This window comes from Oncorhynchus gorbuscha, linkage group LG14 (genome assembly GCF_021184085.1).
Source record: "Oncorhynchus gorbuscha isolate QuinsamMale2020 ecotype Even-year linkage group LG14, OgorEven_v1.0, whole genome shotgun sequence".
In the NCBI taxonomy this organism is placed as follows: domain Eukaryota; kingdom Metazoa; phylum Chordata; class Actinopteri; order Salmoniformes; family Salmonidae; genus Oncorhynchus; species Oncorhynchus gorbuscha.
The window spans coordinates 67213425-67239766 of record NC_060186.1 but is presented as its reverse complement, the minus strand read 5'-3'; the positions used below and the strand labels follow the sequence as shown (position 1 = coordinate 67239766).

Sequence of the window (26342 nt, the reverse complement as noted above, 5' to 3'; positions counted from 1 at the left end):
CCCTGCACATTGACTCACTACTGGTTCTTCTTGTATAAAGTACCCTGCACATTGACTCACTACTGGTTCTTCTTGTATAAAGTACCCCTGCACATTGACTCACTACTGGTTCTTCTTGTATAAAGTACCCCTGCACATTGACTCACTACTGGTTCTTCTTGTATAAAGTACCCCTGCACATTGACTCACTACTGGTTCTTCTTGTATAAAGTACCCCTGCACATTGACTCACTACTGGTTCTTCTTGTATAAAGTACCCCTGCACATTGACTCACTACTGGTTCTTCTTGTATAAAGTACCCCTGCACATTGACTCACTACTGGTTCTTCTTGTATAAAGTACCCCTGCACATTGACTCACTACTGGTTCTTCTTGTATAAAGCCTCGTTATTGTTTTTATTGTGTTACTATTTCCTTTTTAATTTAGGCGTGACATTTTGATAACCATGTAAAACTCTCTAGGATAAGGTGGCTTTATTCAATATATTCGCCTGCATTTAACACCTCAATATAAAATGCTGATTAGTTGCTAATGTGGCAATCATAAAAAACTACTGTACAAATGCCATGATGATCTGGATTAGACTGCTGAATCGAGGCAAAGGACAGAATCTCAGGATTAACTTTCAAATGTTAGCTAAATTTAGTAATTAATAAATTGGCTAAATGTCTTTAAATTGACAATTTTGTGAATTGTCTTGTGCAAGTTTTAAATTGACACAATACCTGTTAGCAAAAGAGTCAGCTAGAGATGATGTGCAGGAGCTTACAGGTATTTGTAGTCTTGCATGATGTTTATTTCGATACTAATTAGCATGTTTGAATCTGAGAGAAAATAAAGCCAGATATATTGATAAAAGTTACCTTGTCCCAGAGAGAGATTTACATGGTTGTCAAAACGTCAAGCCAGGGGAAGTCTACACCAAACACAGTCCTTATTTTAGTGTTTCAAATATACCCTATGGGAAAAATGAATGGTGGAAAAATGATTGGAACCATTTCCATGTTTGACCGCTAGGTTTTATGGGTATTAAGACCTTCTTGTGTGGTGCTCTATTGTATTTAAGGAATGTGATTAGATTTTTAGAAAAAATAAATTTCTCAAGAAAGAATTTTGCTAGGACTGTCTGAGTGGGAAACTGAAAACTAGCTTTTATTGGCAGAGAGGTTTGGACTATCTTTCTTATTGGTCAAATAACTAATTTACAGCCTGGTGATGTCACCAGGCAGGCCAAAAGACCATCCCACCAAAACAGGCTGGAATTTCAGGCGTCTTTTCAAACAGCTCTTAAACCAAAAGGATATTATCATAATTTACAATTTTACAATATTATTTCAACCTGTTAGTGTGGATATGTATATAAAACACAGGAACATCACATTTTTTTTAGCAGTGCTGGGTCTTTAAGGTACATTATTGTAACATGATGCAACAGCTTAGCCATTAGCTTCTGTCGCTACGGCTGTTTTCCAGTGGGAAGGTAATGAGGATGCCCAGTCAGCCAGAGTTCACTATTAAAGGTAGCCCATTACAAAGTCAGACCCCCCCCCCCCACACACACAGATCTACTTCACCCATCATTTAGGACTCATTTGAAGTCTCCATGAAAATACCAATGCAGATGTGAACAGGGCAACTATATCTAGAAAGGACAGACGTACAGTATATGATAAGGGTCATTCAGAGGGTTAATACTACTGAGCTGCCTGTGTTGGATGTGCCCCCACGTTGTTACAAAGGATTCTCAACACTGTGACTGTTGGATTTCACACTTTGAATCACCATTTCTAGAAATATTTTCTACATGTACACAGACGAAGGCTATGCATCTTTTTAAATAGTAAGTTACCCATGGGATTATTCAAATACATTTTGACCATTTAATTATAATGGAAACCTGCACAGAGGACCCCAGAGGTATCAAGCACATGCATATAGGAGTAGGCTAGAAGAACACGGACTCAGTTACTTTACTGATGATACACCAGTGCAATATCAAGTGTCAGATATTGAATAAGATTTCCATGAGAATGATACCAAAGCTCTCTAATATATATTGTTTGTTATATACGGTTTCTAAGGAGATGCCTTTTACACAATACTTTCCCACATTTTGTAAATACTGGGCAAAAAAACACATGCAAGCCCATAAATCCATTCCTCTAGTTACAGTTACTGCAGGCCAATCGGTGAGGGATATAAGAGTTCAGCCAGAAGATGTCCCCATTGCCTCCGTTGTTTGTACAATAAAGTGATATATTTTGCAATGAGGAGCTGCAACAGAAATTTCCCGGATTAGATCGTAAACAACCATGGATCGGCAGAGAACATCCCTTTAGTTGACAGATTCTAAAAATCACTACCCACGGTGACACTCACGATTATAGCATCACGTGCATTTTACAACATCGCGTTCAGAATGGAAGGGATTGAGTTGTATGACCGTTGATGACCGTGGTGATTGTCACCCACGTATCTGCTGTCTACCGCGGGACATTATACTGCATGTGTGAGTATGCATACATCCGCGTGATGAGGTAGCCTACCACAGTTTGTACCGTTGTACCACAGTTTGTACTACCACAGTTTGTACCGTTGTACCACAGTTTGTACTATCACAGTTTGTACCACAGTTTGTACCACAGTTTGTACTACCACAGTTTGTACTGTTGTACTACCACAGTTTGTACTACCACAGTTTGTACTGTTGTGTTTGTACTGTTGTTATCATTGAGTGCTCTTCGGGTATAATTATGACAGCATATTAGCCCATAAAGCTATAGCCTAAATTTCGCATTAATGGCTTTTTGAATCGGCAACATTTATTGGACTAGCCTGAAATGTTTGCTCTTCCTTGCCGAATAATAAACATGAACTTGTTAATTAGGTGAACATATATACTGTAAATTGCGATATTGTAGCGCATGAATCCTGTTTATTACTGTTACTGTGTAGACTTAAACAGCATTTACATGAATTGAAACAACATGAAAGGCTTGGCTTGTACTGATCATTTCGACAGCACCGAGCAGAGCACGCACTTGAAAGCAGAACGCATCAGCTTCAGCATCAATTCTTCACTATTGGTTGGCGACATGAAGTAGCCTTAATTTAAATACATGGTCCTGCAAACGTCACAAAATAAAAGTACACATGACTACAAGAAAAATAACCCAATAAGACCAAATAGACCTCTGAAATGACAACATTTCTGTTTCACATATTACTCTATATATCAAAAAGGTTAATTGTAATCAGTAGTCTTGTCAGTTTTAGGTTGGATGATACAAACATGGTTGAGAAATGGTGTGCAAATGTTCCGTGAGTTTTGTCACTTTAAATCTATGTAAGAGCTATGAGTAATGCTCAGTCACAGTGGTTTGATAATAGGAGGGTAAAGGCCAGCCACTACTACACAGTAGACAGGATTCACACCATATGAGTCAGTCCTCCTTGCTCTAAGCTGTGTTCTAACTGTCACATTCTATTTTCTAGTTCTATGTTCTAAACCCGCTCACATCCACATGACTGTGAACATGGCACCAAGTGTTCCGAGCTGACACTCATGTGCATTTTCCATCCATATTCTCTGGTCATTCATTCCAGCATAAATGTAGGCTAGGTCTTATGATGGAGGTTGTTTATTAAACACTGTGTCAACTGGCTTTCTCTCTGTCTCTGTCTCTGTCTCTGTCTCTGTCTCTCTCTCTCTCTCTCTCTCTCTCTCTCTCTCTCTCTCTCTCTCTCTCTCTCTCTCTCTCTCTCTCTCTCTCTCTCTCTCTCTCTCTCTTTTAAAGCTAACTCCCTGCAATTCTACACATGTTGCCATTGCTTATGATGTGTCCATATGCAATCTGGGGGGCCCCCGACCTCCAGGTGGCCCCCAACCAAGATTATTTTGTTATGTTGGGTCCCCTGGAGGTCAGGCTTGTAACACAAAGAGTTCTCTCAGAAAAGATTAACTCAGCAAAATAACTAGCATTTCACTCCTACTCTTCTGCACATTGAGTTTTCTCACTAACTCAAGTAGGAGTGCAGTCAGTAAGGAAATAATGCAGTTTATCTCTGGGTTGGAAACACACGCGGATACTAACACAATAACATCTGTTTATATCCAGCAGGGTGTTGAAGAGGAGAGGAATAAGCTCCTTGGTGAGCTGGTCAAGGGTTTTCGAGGATCAGGGAGAGCCCCAAACAACCCCAACAAGAAGACCAGAATTCAAAGAGATGAAATAATAGACCTTATCCACTCACTGATGATACAACCGTCTAATCATATTTTCCAAACTGCAGCAACAACAACAACAACAAACTGGTAAACCTAGAACATTGGATCCCACATTTTATTAAGCTGACCTAAAGCTTTTGGAGTTTTCTGTGACCCATAGAGTAATCCTGAACCAAATCAATATCTCTAGCCAGAATCCAATACTAGTAAGTGGCAACCCTAAGGCAGCCAGCCACGTCCCTGCCACTGTTTGGGAACCACTGAGTTGGAGGAGAACAACAACGTGAAGGAGAGGATGGGTAACAAGAGCAGCAGCCCCTCCAGAGACCCAGACACTGATACTACTCAGGGAGAGGAGAGAACCAACACTGGAACTGCCTCAGGTAGCCTAGCACTCCACATAAAGCACACCTCTCGTTCAGTACTTCATGTGTAGTATACGGGACATATTTACTGTGTAGTATATCTGGGTCACCTACCTCAAGCTGTTTCAAAAGATAAGCACAAATTGTATCTTTGCTACTAGAGCACTAGAATGTCCTCACTCTTTATGGCTGCCATGATAACACCTTAAGAGTAGCCTCAAAAGGTAAAATCTAACAGATTATTTTAAACTGTTACACCTATTCATTCTACTGCATACCTTTTAAAATGTTACACCTATACATTCTACTGCATACCTTTTAAAATGTTACACCTATACATTCTACTGCATACCTTTTAAACTGTTACACCTATACATTCTACTGCATACCTTTTAAAATGTTACACCTATTCATTCTACTGCATACCTTTTAAAATGTTACAGCTATACATTCTACTGCATACCTTTTAAAATGTTACACCTATACATTCTACTGCATACCTTTTAAAATGTTACACCTATACATTCTAATGCATACCTTTTAAAATGTTACAAATATTCATTCTACTGCATACCTTTTAAACTGTTACAGCTATACATTCTACTGCATACCTTTTAAACTGTTACAGCTATACATTCTACTGCATACCTTTTAAACTGTTACAGCTATACATTCTACTGCATACCTTTTAAACTGTTACAGCTATACATTCAGCTACATTCATATCCTTTTAAAATGTTACACCTATTCATTCTACTGCATACCTTTTAAACTGTTACAGCTATACATTCTACTGCATACCTTTTTAAACTGTTACAGCTATACATTCTACTGCATACCTTCTAAACTGTTACAGCTATACATTCAACTGCATACCTTTTAAACTGTTACAGCCATACATTCTACTGCATACCTTTTTAAACTGTTACACCTATACATTCTACTGCATACCTTTTTAAACTGTTACAGCTATACATTCTACTGCATACCTTTTAAACTGTTACAGCTATTCATTCAACTGCATACCTTTTAAACTGTTACACCTATACATTCTACTGCATACCTTCTAAACTGTTACACCTATACATTCTACTGCATACCTTTTAAACTGTTACACCTATACATTCTACTGCATCCCTGTTCAAATGTTACAGCTATTCATTCTACTGCATCTCTATTCATCAACTTTGTATTGCACATGACATTGTGTGTGCTTTCAGGAAGAGGTCACCCAGGCCCCAGCCCTGACCTGCTTGCCTCACTACAGTCATTGGGAGAACACAATGACCACACACTGCTGCCACAGTCTCTACACCAGGTGTGTGTGTTTGTGTGTGTATGTGTTTTTTCACCCTTACACAGTCCTCTGTGTTTTGGTCCTCTGTGGATTGGTCCTCTGTGTTCTGGTCCTCTGTGGATTGGTCCTCTGTGGATTGGTCCTCTGTGTTTGGTCCTCTGGGGATTGGTCCTCTGTGTTCTGGTCCTCTGTGGATTGGTCCTCTGTGTTCTGGTCCTCTGTGGATTGGTCCTCTGTGTTCTGGTTGGTCCTCTGTGGTTTGGTCTTCTGTGTTCTGGGCCTCTGTGGATTGGTCCTCTGTGGATTGGTCCTCTGTGGATTGGTCCTCTGAGTTCTGGTCCTCTCTGGATTGGTCCTCTGTGGATTGGTCCTCTGAGTTCTGGTCCTCTGTGGATTGGTCCTCTGAGTTCTGGTCCTCTCTGGATTGGTCCTCTGTGGATTGGTCCTCTGAGTTCTGGTCCTCTCTGGATTGGTCCTCTGTGGATTGGTCCTCTGAGTTCTGGTCCTCTGTGGATTGGTCCTAAGGGCCGATTGTGTTTTGTACCATCCTCTTCTGTCACCTATTTTTTGCCACTGAAACATCTTGTCTTTCCGTTCTGTTTTGTTTTCGTTTGTAGGGAGAATAAATCAAGCTTTAAGAAATGTAATCATTACATTTGACATTTTAGTCATTTATCCAGAGTGATTTAGAGTTAGTGTATTAATCTAAAGATAGCTAGGTAAGACAACAACATGTAATTGTTTCCCTCATTAAAGTAGTTATCAGCAAATTCATTGCCACTAGGACAAGACAAGCACATTTTTAAAGGTATGATGGGTGATGCACTTTCTCTGTACACTGTTCTAATCTTATTCTGTCACTACGTTGGCCCCCATAGTACTGTAATATCCTTGTAGTTGTTTTCTGTCTTTGCCAATTCTGATCATCATGGAACAAAGACCCAGCTATGATTTAGACTCCCCATTGAAAGGACCGGCAACACTAAGGGCTACGTCTCAAATGGCATTCTATTCCCTACATATGGTCATTCCCTATGGGCCTGGGTCAAAAGTAGTGCTCTATACAGGGAACAGGGTGCCATTTGGGACAGGCCTCTTATACACTGATACAGAAGAAAGAGTTGCTCTGTGATCAGACTCGTACAATCAGTGGAGTATTGGCAGAATAACTGGCCAAGAGAAGTAAACTCCTTGTAAACAGGCGTTGACCTCTATGGGAAATCTCATGGCATCTGGAGTATGTGTGTGGCTCTACAGAGTTGAGGCAGGGACAGGCAGAGTTGTTTTGAGTTCTGCTGCGCGTCATGTTATAAGTGAACCTGACACACAACGCCTTGTTATTTACCACGTGACATCTGAGTCCCATCTTGAGTCTTTTTTTCCCTATACCTTCCAATACTTAATTCCCAAGCACGAGAATATTTTCTTCAGAAAATACCTTTCTAAATTAAACTATCTAGTGTATGTATTTCCTTTATGTATCATATTGAGAGCACATTATATTTTTAAGTAAAGCCACGACATACGTACAAGTCTGATTCTGAGTGAGTTATCCAAGTAACAGAATAAGCAGGTTGGTTTGTAATGTCCCCCCCCCCTCTCTCAATTCAATTTCAATTTAAGGACTTTATTGGCATGTGAAACATATGTTAACATTGCCAGATGTTAACTCTTTCTCTCTCTCTGTCTCGTTCTTCACAGATAGCAGAGGCCTACTCCCTGGATGAGGACTGTATCCTTGCCATCACATTCCTAATACTTATCTCCACTATGTCTTTTGTTTTAATTGAGCTGTTGAATTGCAGTGTGTTTCTTTCGAAGCTTTGGGAACTGTGGTGACAGTGATTTATGATGTCACTCTGAGGGCTGTGGTGACAGTGATTTATGATGTCACTCTGAGGACTGTGGTGCCAGGGAATTATGATGTCACTCCGGGGACTGTGGTGACAGTGATTTAGGATGATGTCCCTCTGGGAACTGTGGTGACAATGATTTAGGATGTCACTCTGGGGACTGTGGTGCCAGGGATTTATGATGTCACTCTGGGAACTGTGGTGACAGTGATTTAGGATGTCACTCTGGGAACTGTGGTGCCAGGGATTTATGATGTCACTCTGGGGACCGTGGTGCCAGTGATTTATGATGTCACTCTGGGAACTGTGGTGCCAGGGATTTATGATGTCACTCTGGGAACTGTGGTGACAGTGATTTATGATGTCACTCTGGGAACTGTGGTGACAGTGATTTATGATGTCACTCTGGGAACTGTGGTGACAGTGATTTATGATGTCACTCTGGGGACTGTGGTGACAGTGATTTATGATGTCACTCTGGGAACTGTGGTGACAGTGATTTATGATGTCACTCTGGCAACTGTGGTGACAGTGATTTATGATGCCACTCTGGGGACTGTGGTGACAGTATTTATAATGTTACTTTAAGATCCATTCAACTGGCTGAAGGAAAGGGACCATTTTTTTTGCAGTGTTTCCTAATCTCCCATGGACAGATTCACGTGGACAAACGAGAATCTGTCAAGGCTCACGTAGAACTATGTGATTACGAGCAGCAGCAGTTCCTGGTTTTGGGTTTTCTTCATTGATTATTTGAACGAATCTGGATTGGGCCAAGGCGGTGCTTGTGCAGTGATTTCCCAGCAGATGATAAACCGTTTCTACTAGATTCCACAGACACAAAGTCAAAATTGTCTATATTGTAAAAATGCATAAAAACAAAGAGTCTCTTTTGGCCATTATAAACACAGGTGAAATTAGCAGGGGGAAGGGGTTTGGCCTCAAATTTCCATTTGAGAGGTAGGAGACCTCGCTTCCTTCCTTTGCACAAAGGTTATCACAATTGTTAATGGCATTTTCCCCAGAAAACAAATAGGAAATGACAAACATTTGCGAGAGAATTTGACCTCTGGGTAACCAAGATAACGTGTTTCCAAGTGTGCTGGGCAGAGCGGAATATGATGTTTAGTTTCTGAGTTTCTATTGGTGGGGTATTTTCATGTGTGGCGAGGTCCTTAGTATTTGGCCTGTTCTGTCACGGGTGGATTTCCCTTTGTCCCTTGCAGTCTGTTTCCTCTGGAGTCTCCTAGCTGGAGTCTACTCTGTCGCCCTGTTTGCTCTGTTACCATGGTAACTGGAGGTATAGAGAGAGTTGTGTGTGGATGTGAAAGGTTTGTGTCTATGTCCAGAGACATAGTGTGCTTCTCAAATGGCACCCTATTCCCTAAGATGCAACCATAGTGGTGGTTGATTTCTGGGAGAACCGGGTGTGGATGTTCTGGGGAGAGAAAAGGGTTCTACTGGAAATAATCCAACACAGTCGACTGAAAAATAGTAAAGTACATATTCTGGTCAAATATTTTATTTATTGAGCAGTAGAACATGTCCTGGAGTAGCTTTAAAATTCCAGTATTTATTTATGTCATCTTCAAAACACCAGATGCTTATTTGTCACAAGTTTGTTAATATGATCCTGTCTTTTGAATCCCGAGTTGACAGCCTCAGGGACAGCTGTTATTGGCTGTTGTGGTATCTGGTTTCCTTAACTGCTAATGGTTATCAGACCAGTGGGCTGTGCAGTTCCTGCAGCTGGAGAAACTGTACCATGAGCGCCTCCTGTCCAATCTTGCTGCCCTGCAGGAGGACTGGGGTACTGCACTCTACTCCACACATCTGTTCTGTCACTGCAGCCTGTCATTCTTCCAATTGCACTGTGTGTGTGTGTGTTAATCATAACCTGTGTGTTCTGTGTGCTTTCAGAGAGCCAGTGGAGAGAGCGTAACAGAGTAGCAGTGAGCACCTCCCCAGCTGAGACCAACAGCACTGGACAGGAACACATAGAAATGCTGAGCCAGATCTGCAGGACGCACCAGAGGTGAGCTAGATACTTACTGATGTGTTATAGTGCTGTTCTAGAACTGGGACTAAATGCACAATCACTTGGACAGTTAGTTGCAGCAGTGTTACTGATTGTGTCAGTAGAAGGGAAAGCAAATCATGCCTATTTACCTTAGTTTGTCACAGTCTGTCACCACCCACAATACTACCGCTCCATACAGGGACCACAGTCTGTCACCACCCACAATACTACCGCTCCATACAGGGACCACAGTCTGTCACCACCCACAATACTACCGCTCCATACAGGGACCACAGTCTGTCACCACCCACAATACTACCGCTCCATACAGGGACCACAGTCTGTCACCACCCACAATACTACCGCTCCATACAGGGACCACAGTCTGTCACCACCCACAATACTACCGCTCCATACAGGGACCACAGTCTGTCACCACCCACAATACTACCGCTCCATACAGGGACCACAGTCTGTCACCACCCACAATACTACCGCTCCATACAGGGACCACAGTCTGTCACCACCCACAATACTACCGCTCCATACAGGGACCACAGTCTGTCACCACCCACAATACTACCGCTCCATACAGGGACCACAGTCTGTCACCACCCACAATACTACCGCTCCATACAGGGACCACAGTCTGTCACCACCCACAATACTACCGCTCCATACAGGGACCACAGTCTGTCACCACCCACAATACTACCGCTCCATACAGGGACCACAGTCTGTCACCACCCACAATACTACCGCTCCATACAGGGACCACAGTCTGTCACCACCCACAATACTACCGCTCCATACAGGGACCACAGTCTGTCACCACCCACAATACTACCGCTCCATACAGGGACCACAGTCTGTCACCACCCACAATACTACCGCTCCATACAGGGACCACAGTCTGTCACCACCCACAATACTACCGCTCCATACAGGGACCACAGTCTGTCACCACCCACAATACTACCGCTCCATACAGGGACCACAGTCTGTCACCACCCACAATACTACCGCTCCATACAGGGACCACAGTCTGTCACCACCCACAATACTACCGCTCCATACAGGGACCACAGTCTGTCACCACCCACAATACTACCGCTCCATACAGGGACCACAGTCTGTCACCACCCACAATACTACCGCTCCATACAGGGACCACAGTCTGTCACCACCCACAATACTACCGCTCCATACAGGGACCAAAGGAATCTGAACAACAAACACGGTCTGCATTTAAATGTATATTTTCATTTGTTCATTTTCATTTGATTTATTAGCAAAAGTCAAAATATGTGAGATCATACCCTATATTTGAATGTTGATTATAAGCATCCCACGCTAGTGATTCTTGTCTAGACATGAAACCACACCTTAATTAACTAATGCTCATTTAATCAAATCAAATCACATTTTATTTGTCACATACACATGGTTAGCAGATGTTAATGCGAGTGTAGCGAAATGCTTGTGCTTCTAGTTCCGACAATGCAGTAATAACCAACAAGTAATCTAGCTAACAATTCCAAAACTACTACCTTATAGACACAAGTGTAAGGGGATAAAGAATATGTACATAAAGATATATGAATGAGTGATGGTACAGAGCGGCATAGGCAAGATACAGTAGATGGTATTGAGTGCAGTATATACATATGAGATGAGTATGTAAACAAAGTGGCATAGTTAAAGTGGCTAGTGATACATGTATTACATAAAGATGCAGTAGGTGATATAGAGTACAGTATATACATATGAGATGAATAATGTAGGGTATGTAAACATTATATTAGGTAGCATTGTTTAAAGTGACTAGTGATATATTTTACATAATTTCCCATCAATTCCCATTATTAAAGTGGCTGGAGTTGAGTCAGTGTGTTGGCAGCAGCCGCTCAATGTTAGTGGTGGCTGTTTAACAGTCTGATGGCCTTGAGATAGAAGCTGTTTTTCAGTCTCTCGTCCCAGCTTTGATGCACCTGTACTGACCTCGCCTTCTGGATGATAGCGGGGTGAACAGGCAGTGGCTTGGGTGGTTGTTGTCCTTGATGATCTTTATGGCCTTCCTGTGACATCGGGTGGTGTAGGTGTCCTGGAGGGCAGGTAGTTTGCCCCCGGTGATGCATTGTGCAGACCTCACTACCCTCTGGAGAGCCTTACGGTTGTGGGCGGAGCAGTTGCCGTACCAGGCGGTGATACAGCCTGACAGGATGCTCTCGATTGTGCATCTGTAGAAGTTTGTGAGTGCTTTTGGTGATAAGCCGAATTTCTTCAGCCTCCTGAGGTTGAAGAGGCGCTGCTGCGCCTTCTTCACGATGCTGTCTGTGTGGTTGGACCAATTCAGTTTGTCTGTGATGTGTACACCGAGGAACTTAAAACTTACTACCCTCTCCACTACTGTTCCATCAATGTGGATAGGGGGGTGTTCCCTCTGCTGTTTCCTGAAGTCCACAATCATCTCCTTAGTTTTGTTGACGTTGAGTGTGAGGTTATTTTCCTGACACCACACTCCGAGGGCCCTCACCTCCTCCCTGTAGGCCGTCTCGTTGTTGTTGGTAATCAAGCCTACCACTGTTGTGTTGTCCGCAAACTTGATGATTGAGTTGGAGGCGTGCGTGGCCACGCAGTCGTGGGTGAACAGGGAGTACAGGAGAAGGCTCAGAACGCACCCTTGTGGGGCCCCAGTGTTGAGGATCAGCGGGGTGGAAATGTTGTTGCCTACCCTCACAACCTGTGGGCGGCCCGTCAGGAAGTCCAGTACCCAGTTGCACAGGGCGGGGTCGAGACCCACGGTCTCGAGCTTGATGACGAGCTTGGAGGGCACTATGGTGTTAAATGCCGAGCTGTAGTCGATGAACAGCATTCTCACATAGGTATTCCTCTTGTCCAGATGGGTTAGGGCAGTGTGCAGTGTGGTTGAGATTGCATCGTCTGTGGACCTATTTGGGCGGTAAGCAAATTGGAGTGGGTCTAGGGTGTCAGGTAGGGTGGAGGTGATATGGTCCTTGACTCGTCTCTCAAAGCACTTCATGATGACGGAAGTGAGTGCTACGGGGCGGTAGTCGTTTAGCTCAGTTACCTTAGCTTTCTTGGGAACAGGAACAATGGTGGCCCTCTTGAAGCATGTGGGAACAACAGACTGGGATAGGGATTGATTGAATATGTCCGTAAACACACCAGCCAGCTGGTCTGCGCATGCTCTGGTGTGGCTGGGGATGCCGTCTGGGCCTGCAGCCTTGCGAGGGTTGACACGTTTAAATGTTTTCCTCACGTCGGCTGCAGTGAAGGAGAGTCTGCATGTTTTAGTTGCGGGCCGTGTCAGTGGCACTGTATTGTCCTCAAAGCGGGCAAAAAAGTTATTTAGTCTGCCTGGGAGAAAGACATCCTGGTCCGTGACTGGACTGGTTTTCTTTTTGTAATCCGTGATTGACTGACTTACTTACTCTACTAAGCTATAGACTCAGATATGTTTTCAGTCACAGAACCCCGCCCATGTCGCTTGGTGTGTTCGTAGGGGCGTTCCATGAAATGAGTGCCTTTTTGCTTACCTTTGGTATTTCAAGTAGGAATTGTACACAATTATTGCATTTTAAAAGCCTGTCTTATTAAATGAAGTGCCCTTTAATATAGACCTTTTGGAAAATTCGATAAATCTGATTTTTGAATATGAATAAAGACTTGCTAAAGTGTCAAAATTGTCCCTCTGTGCATCCTATGTCCTATGTCCTATATCCTATGTCCTATATCCTATGTCCTATATCCTATGTCCTATATCTTATATCCTATGTCCTATATCCTATGTCCTATGTCCTATGTCCTATATCCTATGTCCTATATCCTATGTCCTATATCCTATGTCCTATATCCCATGTGACTTTTAGGAAGATTTTAACCCATGTAACCTCAACATTTCTCCAAGTTTTCACCATCATTGTAAAGCCCTAGTCATTTCTGAAGATAATTATTTACTTCATGTGATTAATTTTAAGGTAAAAAACAACAACAACCTGGCTCTCATTTTAAGTTCAACCCTCTTACGTGAACTGAACTATCTTTTTAATATTGTGACTCTTCCTTTTTAAATGTTTTTTTTTCTAAAGAAATGTTGAACATCTAATCATAGTGTAAAAGCAGGTGATCTGGTTTGACTCTTTTTGACCATTTTCTGGTGTTTTGTGGTGTAAAACTGAGCGGGTCGAACATAACACGCCAACCCTGTTACCCAGAGATAGACAGGCAAGACATTTTTTCAAAATGTTTTCGTTTTGTGAAGCTTGCATTCAATTGCCCCTCCCTGTTGCACACAACAAGCACATGGGGATTTATGACTGATTTACAGTAAGACGAAATTGTCAACCCCGTTACTTTATTTTTTGAGATGGGAAAATGTTTTTTTTTATTCAAACTCTTTTTATGAGTTACACAACGGAAAAGGCACTTAATTGGTTCAACGATCCAGTAGCTTGTGGTAGATTGATTCAGCTGGATGCCAGACACCAACTTGCTGTAGTGGCCTCCGGTCATGTTAGCTTTAACATTTTAAAATCAAATGGCTTCAAAACATCAGTTTACCCAATCTGACTCTCTCTCTGTGTCTCTCTCTGTGTCTCTCTCTGTGTCTCTCTCTGTGTCTCTCTCTCTCTCTCTGACTCTCTCTCTCTGTGTCTCTCTCTGTGTCTCTCTCTCTCTCTCTCTGTGTCTCTCTCTCTGTGTCTCTCTGTGTCTCTCTCTGTGTCTCTCTCTGTGTCTCTCTCTCTCTCTCTGTGTCTCTCTCTGTGTCTCTCTCTCTCTCTCTGTGTCTCTCTCTCTGTGTCTCTCTCTGTGTCTCTCTCTGTGTCTCTCTCTGTGTCTCTGACTCTCTCTCTCTGTGTCTCTGACTCTCTCTCTCTGTGTCTCTCTCTGACTCTCTCTCTCTGTGTCTCTCTCTGTGTCTCTCTCTCTCTCTCTGTCTCTCTCTCTCTGTGTCTGTGTCTCTCTCTGTGTCTCTCTGTGTCTCTCTCTCTCTCTCTGTCTCTCTCTCTCTGTGTCTGTGTCTCTCTCTGTGTCTCTCTCTGTGTCTCTCTCTGTGTCTCTCTCTGTGTCTCTCTCTGTGTCTCTCTCTGTGTCTCTCTCTGACTCTCTCTCTCTGTGTCTCTCTCTGTGTCTCTCTCTCTCTCTCTGTCTCTCTCTCTCTGTGTCTGTGTCTCTCTCTGTGTCTCTCTCTCTCTCTGTCTCTCTCTCTCTGTGTCTGTGTCTCTCTCTGTGTCTCTCTCTGTGTCTCTCTCTGTGTCTCTCTCTGTGTCTCTCACTGTGTCTCTGTGTCTCTCTCACTGTGTCTCTGTGTCTCTGTGTCCCTGTCTCTCTCTCTCTCTCTCTCTCTCTCTCTCTCTCTCTCTCTCTCTCTCTCTCTCTCTCTCTCTCTCTCTCTCTCTCTCTCTCGTAATAGACCAATGCTTAGTGCGAAAATGGTAAGAAAATACATAACAGTACACTACACACCATCATTTTGATCATGTTTCTTAATCTATCACATAAGATGAGTGTTTTTGTGGTGTGACATTCATGATAGAGTTGTTATTTCCCCCAGAGCATGGCAGACACGGTGCTGAAAGACAGCCACAACACCAGGGGGCAGTGTGATGGGAGAGAGAAAGAAAGGTCACCATCCCATCATGGAAAAGGTCAACACAAAACACATCATATGAATTCCTAAATCAATATTATAGTATGGCCACTTAGCCTAGAGATGTGAATACGAGGTTGATGATATCGTCCTCTTCGTTCACTGGAAAGCCTCAGACTGTAGTTTGGTTCTAATCAATAAGGGCTCATAAAATGGAATCTGATGCCAGATGATGCTTCCGTACTGTCTCAGCTATATATACAGTACTTTTAGTGTGTTAGTGTGTGTGTGTGTGTGTCTGTCTATGGTGAAGCCAGGTGATCAGTAGTACTTTAATCGATCTGCTGATCTTCTCACCGTCCGTTCGACGTGTGTGTTTGACCACTCTGCCGGTGGCCGTCTAACTGATGCCGTTTTTGCGTGATTCTACATGTAGAACCGGTTTGCACTCGATTTGCAAATTACGTCCGACACTCTGTTTAGAGGTGCTGAGTACTCTTGGCTGGCAAACGCTACCGTTGTGTCCGTGCTTTAAGCAACACTTCTCTTGTCTCTGCAGTCAGAGTCAACAACCCTGTAAGACAGAGTGAGGAGGATGTTAAGGAGACCACGTCAACAGGAGCTGTCCCTGACATGGCTGAGGAGGAGGGAGGAGAGGAGGGAGAGCGAGGAAAGGAAGAGTTGGAGGAGGAAGGGCAGGGGGTGGATGAAGAGGAGGTGTTTGAGGAGAGTCCAGAAGAGGAGGTGCAGGTGGTGGAGTGGCCAGTGGGGGTTCCCCAAGCTTCAGCCGAAGACCTGGACAAACTGTCTCAAGTGGAGGAGGTGAGGAAACACTGAGACATTAACGGCCTCATGTTTACCGCCTCCTCTCTCCGTCTCTCACTTCTCTCTGTCTCTTCCCTCTCTGTCTCTCACTTCTCTCTGTCTCTTCCCTCTCTGTCTCTGCCTGTTCTCTCTGTCTCTTCTCTCTCTGTCTCTCACTTCTCTCTGTCTCTTCTCTCTCTGTCTCTCACTTCTCTCTGTCTCTTCCCTCTCTGTCTCTGCCTGTTCTCTCTGTCTCTTCTCTCTCTGTCTCTGTCTCTGCCTGTTCTCTCTGTCTCTTCCCTCTCTGTCTCTCACTTCTCTCTGTCTCTTCTCTCTCTGTCTCTGTCTCTGCCTGTTCTCTCTGTCTCTTCCCTCTCTGTCTCTCACTTCTCTCTGTCTCTTCTCTCTCTGTCTCTCACTTCTCTCTGTCTCTTCTCTCTCTGTCTCTGTCTCTGCCTGTTCTCTCTGTCTCTTCCCTCTCTGTCTCTCACTTCTCTCTGTCTCTTCTCTCTCTGTCTCTCACTTCTCTCTGTCTCTTCCCTCTCTGTCTCTCACTTCTCTCTGTCTCTTCTCTCTCTGTCTCTCACTTCTCTCTGTCTCTTCCCTCTCTGTCTCTCACTTCTCTCTGTCTCTTCTCTCTCTGTCTCTCACTTCTCTCTGTCTCTCTCCGTCTCTGTCTCTGCCTGTTCTCTCTGTCTCTTCTCTCTCTGTCTCTCACTTCTCTCTGTCTCTTCTCTCTCTGTCTCTCACTTCTCTCTGTCTCTTCTCTCTCTGTCTCTCACTTCTCTCTGTCTCTTCTCTCTCTGTCTCTCACTTCTCTCTGTCTCTTCTCTCTCTGTCTCTCACTTCTCTCTGTCTCTTCCCTCTCTGTCTCTGCCTGTTCTCTCTGTCTCTTCCCTCTCTGTCTCTCACTTCTCTCTGTCTCTTCTCTCTCTGTCTCTCACTTCTCTCTGTCTCTTCTCTCTCTGTCTCTCACTTCTCTCTGTCTCTTCCCTCTCTGTCTCTCACTTCTCTCTGTCTCTTCTCTCTCTGTCTCTCACTTCTCTCTGTCTCTCTCCGTCTCTGTCTCTGCCTGTTCTCTCTGTCTCTTCTCTCTCTGTCTCTCACTTCTCTCTCTCACTTCTCTCCGTCTCTCACTTCTCTCTGTCTCTTCCCTCTCTGTCTCTGCCTGTTCTCTCTGTCTCTTCCCTCTCTGTCTCTGCCTGTTCTCTCTGTCTCTTCCCTCTCTGTCTCTGTCTCTGCCTGTTCTCTCTGTCTCTTCCCTCTCTGTCTCTGTCTCTGCCTGTTCTCTCTGTCTCTGTCTCTTGTTTGGGAGGGGACACACATTTTTGGATTGACACACAGCCCTGGACAGGCTCAAGGGAGCCCAGAGAAGTCTTGGCAGAGGAGCTGGGTCTGTAATCGGAGTTGGCTGTGTTTGTTACTTCATTCCATGTTCTGTGCCACACCAAGCAACGTGGCCATGGGTGGAACTCAGTGAGATTTGAGGACAGGACACAGAGGCTATGATGTCATTAAAGGGCCACAATAGACGCCTGTAGAACAAATAGCTCACATACAGGTCCTGTTCGATAAATCAGTCAATGGTTGTGACAATGACGTCCTCAAATGACAAAAACATTACAACCTTTTATAGACCTTGAATACAGTTTGCGTTTCCTGCAACAGCAAGGTGATCAAATCCTACATCTGTGCATCATTGCAGTTTGTTGTGCAAACATACACATCATTTCACCTCTAGGTGGCCCTATTGAGCTGGTCAAATGTAGCTCTGTAAATAGGGAACATGCCATTTCAGATATAGCCTTTTATTTTCCATCTATTCCCTGTAATAATATCTCTGACTCCCAGCACTCTGCTCCCATCCAGAGCTCCTCAGCAGATGGCCTGGTGTCCATTCTAAAGAGGAGGAGGGCATCTTTAGATGGCCTGCCCCCCGAGGGTCCCGATGCAGCCAAACGCAACTCCAAACGAAAGGTGCACTTCAGCCAGCCAGAGGACGGCATGGAACCAGGTATGGATCAGCCCAAAAACAACCTCTGTCTTCTCACACGTATGTTTTAGTGGACTCTCTTATCCAGAGCGACTGACAATAGTGAGTGTGTGTATATATATATATATTATATATTATCTTGTTCAAAATATGAATTAGTATGTTTTTTTCTCTGTGCAGACGAGGTGGGCGGAGACTCGTGTTTGATCCTGCTGTTGTTGTGCCTGGTAACCGTGGTGATCAGTCTGGGCGGGACGGCTCTGTACTGCACTCTAGCGGACACATACAGTAGCATCTGCATTGATTTCTCTCACAACATAGACTTTTACGTTGTGCACGTACAACGCTTCCTGGATAGGTTAAGCCACTGGATGCCCATACGATCATAGTCAGGACTACTACTGCAGTCAGGACATACAGTCACTTACTGCTGCAGTCAGGATATACAGTCACTTACCTCTGCAGTCAGGACATACAGTCAGGACTACCACTGCAGTCAGGACATACAGTCACTTACCTCTGCAGTCAGGACATACAGTCAGGACTACCACTGCAGTCAGGACATACAGTCACTTACTGCTGCAGTCAGGATATACAGTCACTTACTGCTGCAGTCAGGATATACAGTCACTTACTGCTGCAGTCAGGATATACAGTCACTTACTGCTGCAGTCAGGATATACAGTCACTTACTGCTGCAGTCAGGATATACAGTCACTTACTGCTGCAGTCAGGATATACAGTCACTTACTGCTGCAGTCAGGATATACAGTCACTTACTGCTGCAGTCAGGATATACAGTCACTTACTGCTGCAGTCAGGATATACAGTCACTTACTGCTGCAGTCAGGATATACAGTCACTTACTGCTGCAGTCAGGATATACAGTCACTTACTGCTGCAGTCAGGATATACAGTCACTTACTGCTGCAGTCAGGATATACAGTCACTTACTGCTGCAGTCAGGATATACAGTCACTTACTGCTGCAGTCAGGATATACAGTCACTTACTGCTGCAGTCAGGATATACAGTCACTTACTGCTGCAGTCAGGATATACAGTCACTTACTGCTGCAGTCAGGATATACAGTCACTTACTGCTGCAGTCAGGATATACAGTCACTTACTGCTGCAGTCAGGATATACAGTCACTTACTGCTGCAGTCAGGACATACAGTCAGGACTACTACTGCAGTCAGGATATACAGTCACTTACCTACTGCTGCAGACGATGTAGACTCAGTAGCCCACTGTAACAGTCTATGGACTAAACATACAGAAGAACCTACCTACTGTAGCAGTCTATGGACTAAACATACAGAAGAACCTACCTACTGTAGCAGTCTATGGACTCAACATACAGAAGAACCTACCTACTGTAGCAGTCTATGGACTAAACATACAGAAGAACCTACCTACTGTAGCAGTCTATGGACTAAACATACAGAAGAACCTACCTACTGTAGCAGTCTATGGACTCAACATACAGAAGAACCTACCTACTGTAGCAGTCTATGGACTAAACATACAGAAGAACCTACCTACTGTAGCAGTCTATGGACTCAACATACAGAAGAACCTACCTACTGTAGCAGTCTATGGACTAAACATACAGAAGAACCTACCTACTGTAGCAGTCTATGGACTAAACATACAGAAGAACCTACCTACTGTAGCAGTCTATGGACTCAACATACAGAAGAACCTACCTACTGTAGCAGTCTATGGACTAAACATACAGAAGAACCTACCTACTGTAGCAGTCTATGGACTAAACATACAGAAGAACCTACCTACTGTAACAGTCTATGGACTAAACATACAGAAGAACCTACCTACTGTAACAGTCTATGGACTAAACATACAGAAGAACCTACCTACTAAGTCTATGGACTAAACATACAGAAGAACCTACCTACTGTAGCAGTCTATGGACTAAACATACAGAAGAACCTACCTACTGTAGCAGTCTATGGACTAAACATACAGAAGAACCTACCTACTGTAGCAGTCTATGGACTCAACATACAGAAGAACCTACCTACTGTAGCAGTCTATGGACTAAACATACAGAAGAACCTACCTACTGTAGCAGTCTATGGACTAAACATACAGAAGAACCTACCTACTGTAGCAGTCTATGGACTAAACATACAGAAGAACCTACCTACTGTAGCAGTCTATGGACTAAACATACAGAAGAACCTACCTACTGTAGCAGTCTATGGACTAAACATACAGAAGAACCTACCTACTGTAGCAGTCTATGGACTAAACATACAGAAGAACCTACCTACTGTAGCAGTCTATGGACTAAACATACAGAAGAACCTACCTACTGTAGCAGTCTATGGACTAAACATACAGAAGAACCTACCTACTGTAGCAGTCAAGGTCATAAGGTCATTGTTGTTCTGTGGGCCTGAAATAAGACAGACAGACAGACAGACAGACAGACAGACAGACAGACAGACAGACAGACAGACAGACAGACAGACAGACAGACAGACAGACAGACAGACAGACAGACAGACAGAACGATGGGATGATAATTGCTTAATTAACTCAGGAAACACACTGTGTGGAAGCACTTAGATCCCTAAATAGTGGGCAACGGCATTTTTATACATGACCCTAAGCAGGATGGGAAGTTAATTGCTTAATTAACTCAGGAACCACACCCGTGTGGAAGCACCTGCTGTCAATATCCTTTGTATCCCTCATTTACTCATGTTTTTCCTTTATCTTGGTAGTTACCTGTATATTCCAGTTCAAATTTTTCATTAGAAAATATGTTTATCTGAAGAACAGATACAATTCGATAAACAGTAAATATGTTTATCTGGATTTGAGAGCCTCATAGTAAAACTTGGGGTACAGTATGCTATTAAAAAACAAAGACTTGTTGGGGATTGAAAGGACACTTCCTCCTCGACTTGTTGCCCCGAGTCCTTGACTTGTCTCCTTGACTCCTTGACTTGTCAAATGTAGCCTACGTGTTGTACATCCAGATGTTTTTGTACGTGGAGACTTGGGTTTGGAATTACTCCTACATTCCCCCGAAGGAACTCATGGTTGTTGACCACTGCAAATGAAAGTTCACATTTGTGAAGAACGGCTCTCTGGAATTGGCACATTGTGAAGAAATTTGCTGATAACCGAGTAATGATATTAATAGAAATATGCATGATAGATACCGTATGTATGGCTCTTGGTATGACAATATGAACTAAGGTCAATGTTCATACAGTAATGCATTTGAATGTAGTCATGACATTCAGTACTGTATGGATTACTCAACATCTCAGGCACTTTTGTCTAGTTGTGCTGCTCATGTATCCGTACAGTCCTTTGTTTGTATTTTATACCATGAGTATATCTTCATGTATTCAATACAATTCCATTCCCTTTCTTTCATGAATAGACGTTGTTTACGTATATCTTACTGTACATCAAGGATCTCCAAATCAGAGATCTAGTGGGTGTGCAGGCTTTCATTCCAGCCCAGCAGTAACACCTGATTCTGCTAACTGTGGTCCATTCTGAAGACTATATTGCAAGGCTGGATCAAAATCATGCACACACAGTATCTCTCCAGGACCATGATGTAGACCCAGTATCTCTCCAGGACCAGAGTTGGAGAACCCTGATCTAGACCCAGTATCTTTCCAGGACCAGAGTTGGAGAACCCTGATCTCGACCCAGTATCTCTCCAGGACCAGAGATGGAGAACCCTGATCTAGACCCAGTATCTCTACAGGACCAGAGTTGGAGAACCCTGATCTCGACCCAGTATCTCTCCAGGACCAGAGTTGGAGAACCCTGATCTCGACCCAGTATCTCTCCAGGACCAGAGTTGGAGAACCCTGATCTCGACCCAGTATCTCTCCAGGACCAGAGTTGGAGAACCCTGATCTCGACCCAGTATCTCTCCAGGACCAGAGTTGGAGAACCCTGATCTAGACCCAGTATTTCTCCAGGACCAGAGTTGGAGAACCCTGATCTCGACACAGTATCTATCCAGGACCAGAGTTGGAGAACCCTGATCTCGACCCAGTATCTCTCCAGGACCAGAGTTGGAGAACCCTGATCTCGACCCAGTATCTCTCCAGGACCAGAGTTGGAGAACCCTGATCTCGACCCAGTATCTCTCCAGGACCAGAGTTGGAGAACCCTGATCCCGACCCAGTATCTCTCCAGGACCAGAGTTGGAGAACCCTGATCTAGACCCAGTATTTCTCCAGGACCAGAGTTGGAGAACCCTGATCTCGACACAGTATCTATCCAGGACCAGAGTTGGAGAACCCTGATCTCGACCCAGTATCTCTCCAGGACCAGAGTTGGAGAACCCTGATCTAGATCCAGTATCTCTCCAGGACCAGAGTTGGAGAACCCTGATCTAGACCCAATATCTCTCCAGGACCAGAGTTGGAGAACCCTGATCTAGACCCAGTATCTCTCCAGGACCAGAGTTGGAGAACCCTGATCTAGAACCAGTATCTCGCCAGGACCAGAGTTGGAGAACCCTGATCTAGACCTAGTATCTCTCCAGGACCAGAGTTGGAGAACCCTGATCTAGACCCAGTATCTCTCCGGGACCAAAGTTGGAGAACCCTGATCTAGACCCAGTAGTTCTCCAGGACACACAGTACTTTGTTGACTGACAGTTGTGTTCTCCTGCTGGTTCAGACAGCACAGACAGCACACACAAATCTGTGTTTGATGGACATCAGACAGGAAGTCCCAGTTTACCATTGGAATGTCCCAGACTTCTGTTCTATCTATTGCCTCTGACATTGTTTTCTCTTTCCATGCTCTCTAAATGGTTGTGGTTGAGTAATGTCAATGAATGTTGCCTCTAATTTTCACCGTATGTTGTTTACTATTGTGTTGCATCATGCAATCCATGTTTAAATGTTGCCGTATTTTTGTTGACTTGTTTTCTCAATCAAATCAAATCAAATTGATTTATATAGCCCTTCGTACATCAGCTGATATCTCAAAGTGCTGTACAGAAACCCAGCCTAAAACCCCAAACAGCAAGCAATGCAGGTGTAGAATGGAATATATGGATGGAATATACATTATATTAAGGAAACTTGGTATGTTGATGTTATATTACAGTTCACACTGGCATAAGTTGTGCGACGTTGTAGCCTACACACAGTGCCTCCACTCAAGATGTAATATCACCAACTGGACACAAGATGTCTCAGTAAACCTTGAAACCCAACCAGCCACTATGAATCTAGAAAAATATCAATGTAGTATTAATTATACTGCATACTATTAAGCTTTGGACTACAGCTCAGTCGACTCAAACAAGACTTCTGCGTAGTTTATATGTTTTCAGACAAAGTTTGAGTTATTTCAGATTATGCCAACCCATGTGGTGTAGTATTTCATTATGGCTATATTCTGCCTACCATTGTAGTAATGCCGAATGCATTGGTTGAAATTATAGTAGTTGCATTGGTTGACATCACAACACAAGTCAATACTAGGGGAGATTTAGAGTAGTCTGCCCTGCCCCAGATCCATTTACACATTGCACTGAGTAAATAGGCATTAGTGCACAATGTTGACTGTAACCTCTGCCAGGCCTGACAAAATTATCATATTCGGAGCCTCTGGTTTTAACAGGCAGTTTGTGGTGGAAGAGGCTCAGAGTGCCGAAGGTCCCAGTGGGTCTCTGAAATGGGCCTTGGCTGGACAGAGCAGACAGTGGCTGGAGGGAGGTCTGAACCACGCCTCCAAGAGTGACGCTCCATACGTGTTGTACACTAGCCTAACCAGAAAAGAGAAGCAAGTGTATACTACCTGCTGCCAGTAAAATAAAGATTTGATGTTAGTCATGGTTTGACTAGGCTACTATATAATGATTTACAGCGGCAACGGTTTCAGTTGCCTTCAAACGACTAGGCACTCACAGTATGCACACACAGTATGCACACGCAGTATGCACACGCAGTAGTTGTTTTCTACGGGTAAACAACACAACTTAATATTTAAACACTAAATGGGTGCATAATGCAGTTTAATCCCAGTTGGTGTTATAACTGTATGTGATTTATAATGACTAAGTCTGAATTAATTAATCAATTAATAAATAAACCAATTACTCTATGAATGAATAGTGATCCCACTGCCTTGTGGGATCAGTAACAGTGCAAACTGGTCTTACAATGCAAATGTCTCCAAACTGTATGATCAGTCTAAATGCTTATTTTATTAAGCTACTATGATTCACTGTAAACGTGGGTGTTTTAACCAGTGCATGCATTCAGGACAACTACTATGATTCACTGTAAACGTGGGTGTTTTAACCAGTGCATGCATTCAGGACAACTACTATGATTCACTGTAAACGTGGGTGTTTTAACCAGTGCATGCATTCAGGACAACTACTATGATTCACTGTAAACGTGGGTGTTTTAACCAGTGCATGCATTCAGGACAACTACTATGATTCACTGTAAACGTGGGTGTTTTAACCAGTGCATGCATTCAGGACAACTACTAAGATTCACTGTAAACGTGGGTGTTTTAACCAGTGCATTCATTCAGGACAGCTACTATGATTCACTGTAAACGTGGGTGTTTTAACCAGTGCATGCATTCAGGACAGCTACTATGATTCACTGTAAACGTGGGTGTTTTAACCAGTGCATTCATTCAGGACAACTACTATGATTCACTGTAAACGTGGGTATTTTAACCAGTGCATGCATTCAGGACAACTTTGATCTCAGTTTCCAGGTAAGCCAGAGCTATTAGAGGACTGAAGTTGAAATATTCATGGCTGATGTTTCCGAAGCAGACTCATGGGCCATCATGTGCCAACAAGGACTGGTTGTTCTCAACTGTGTGGTGCCAGTTATAATGAGTGTTGTTGTTGTTGAGACCTGGGAGGAAGGAGGCATCTGGTTAGCCTCTCACAGCTGTGGGCCTGAGTTGTCATTCGTCCAGACTCCCAAGGTACTCCTGTCCCCAATGATAATTGGAAAACTGTCGCTGCGCATTAAGCTTGTAAGGAATATGCTGACTGTGTAGCTGTGTCCTGGGTACTGCAGTACATTACAGTAGACTCTGCTCTATCAGTATGTATGGACCATAATAATATGTTGGCAAAAGCAAAAATATGTGAATCATATAAGGAGATGATGGTATACTTTTGACTTCTGATAAGGTGATGATGAGTTGATTAACATACACACACGTACACGTAGTGCAAGAATGAAAGCAGGTATTACTCGCGACTGGCGACTTGCAGGCACCAAGGCCCAGTGTGATGACTCAATCACACTTTATGACATTGTTTGGAGGTCTGAGCATCACGTCGGGGTCACCACTTACTGTAGTGAGGTATTATTGGATATATATGATATTATAAATATCTCATAAGCGACCCGGAATAAGACTATGCAATTAGCCTATTAAAATGTTTACCTGACTCCATAAAGATGATTTAGCATCATGCAAGAGACCATAGTGGCAGGGTAGCCTAGTGGTTAGACTGTTGGACTAGTAACCGGAAGGTTGCCGGTTCAAACCCCCGAGCTGACAAGGTACAAATCTAACCCACTGTTCCTAGGCCGTCATTGAATTTGAAAATAAGAATTTGTTCTTAACTGACTTGCCTAGTTAAATAAAGGTAAAATAAAAAATAGTTGAGTTAATAGGCTATCAAGAAATGTTGGGGAATGGAATTCTAAATACAAGTGTATTTCATTACTTTGTAAAATGAATGATTACATTTACAAGGCAGAAAGCTTAATCTACAATGCATTAATAAAGGCATTATTCTAATCAGAGGGAGAGAGAGAGTGCCAAGGCCCATAGCTTATGGGAGAGAGAGAGTGCCAAGGCCCATAGCTTATGGGAGAGAGAGAGTGCCAAGGCCCATAGCTTATGGGAGAGAGAGAGTGCCAAGGCCCATAGCTTATGGGAGAGAGAGAGTGCCAAGGCCCATAGCTTATGGGAGAGAGAGAGTGCCAAGGCCCATAGCTTATGGGAGAGAGAGAGTGCCAAGGCCCATAGCTTATGGGAGAGAGAGAGTGTCATGGCCCATAGCTTACGGGAGAGAGAGAGTGCCAAGGCACATAACTTATGGGAGAGAGAGAGTGCCAAGGCCCATAGCTTATGGGAGAGAGAGAGTGTCATGG

General features: G+C 43.6%; 1 protein-coding gene across 2 annotated transcripts; it reads left to right on the top strand.

The window, feature by feature from the left end:
• Positions 1-2252: 2252 nt before the first annotated feature.
• On the top strand, positions 2253-18746 carry cnstb (consortin, connexin sorting protein b). 2 transcript variants are annotated; one of them, XM_046298845.1, is made up of 12 exons: positions 2253-2511; positions 4121-4317; positions 4421-4613; positions 5816-5913; positions 7594-7624; positions 9469-9555; positions 9666-9780; positions 15203-15224; positions 15344-15437; positions 15939-16201; positions 18053-18197; positions 18357-18746. In XM_046298845.1, exons 3-12 carry the CDS (start codon positions 4526-4528, stop codon positions 18563-18565), a joined length of 1152 nt encoding a protein of 383 aa, XP_046154801.1. In that variant the 5' UTR covers positions 2253-2511; positions 4121-4317; positions 4421-4525; the 3' UTR covers positions 18566-18746. The 2 variants fall into 2 exon arrangements, with proteins under 2 accessions (XP_046154801.1, XP_046154802.1); XM_046298846.1 differs by having other exon boundaries at positions 2442-2511; positions 4124-4613.
• The last annotated feature ends 7596 nt before the right edge of the window (positions 18747-26342 follow it).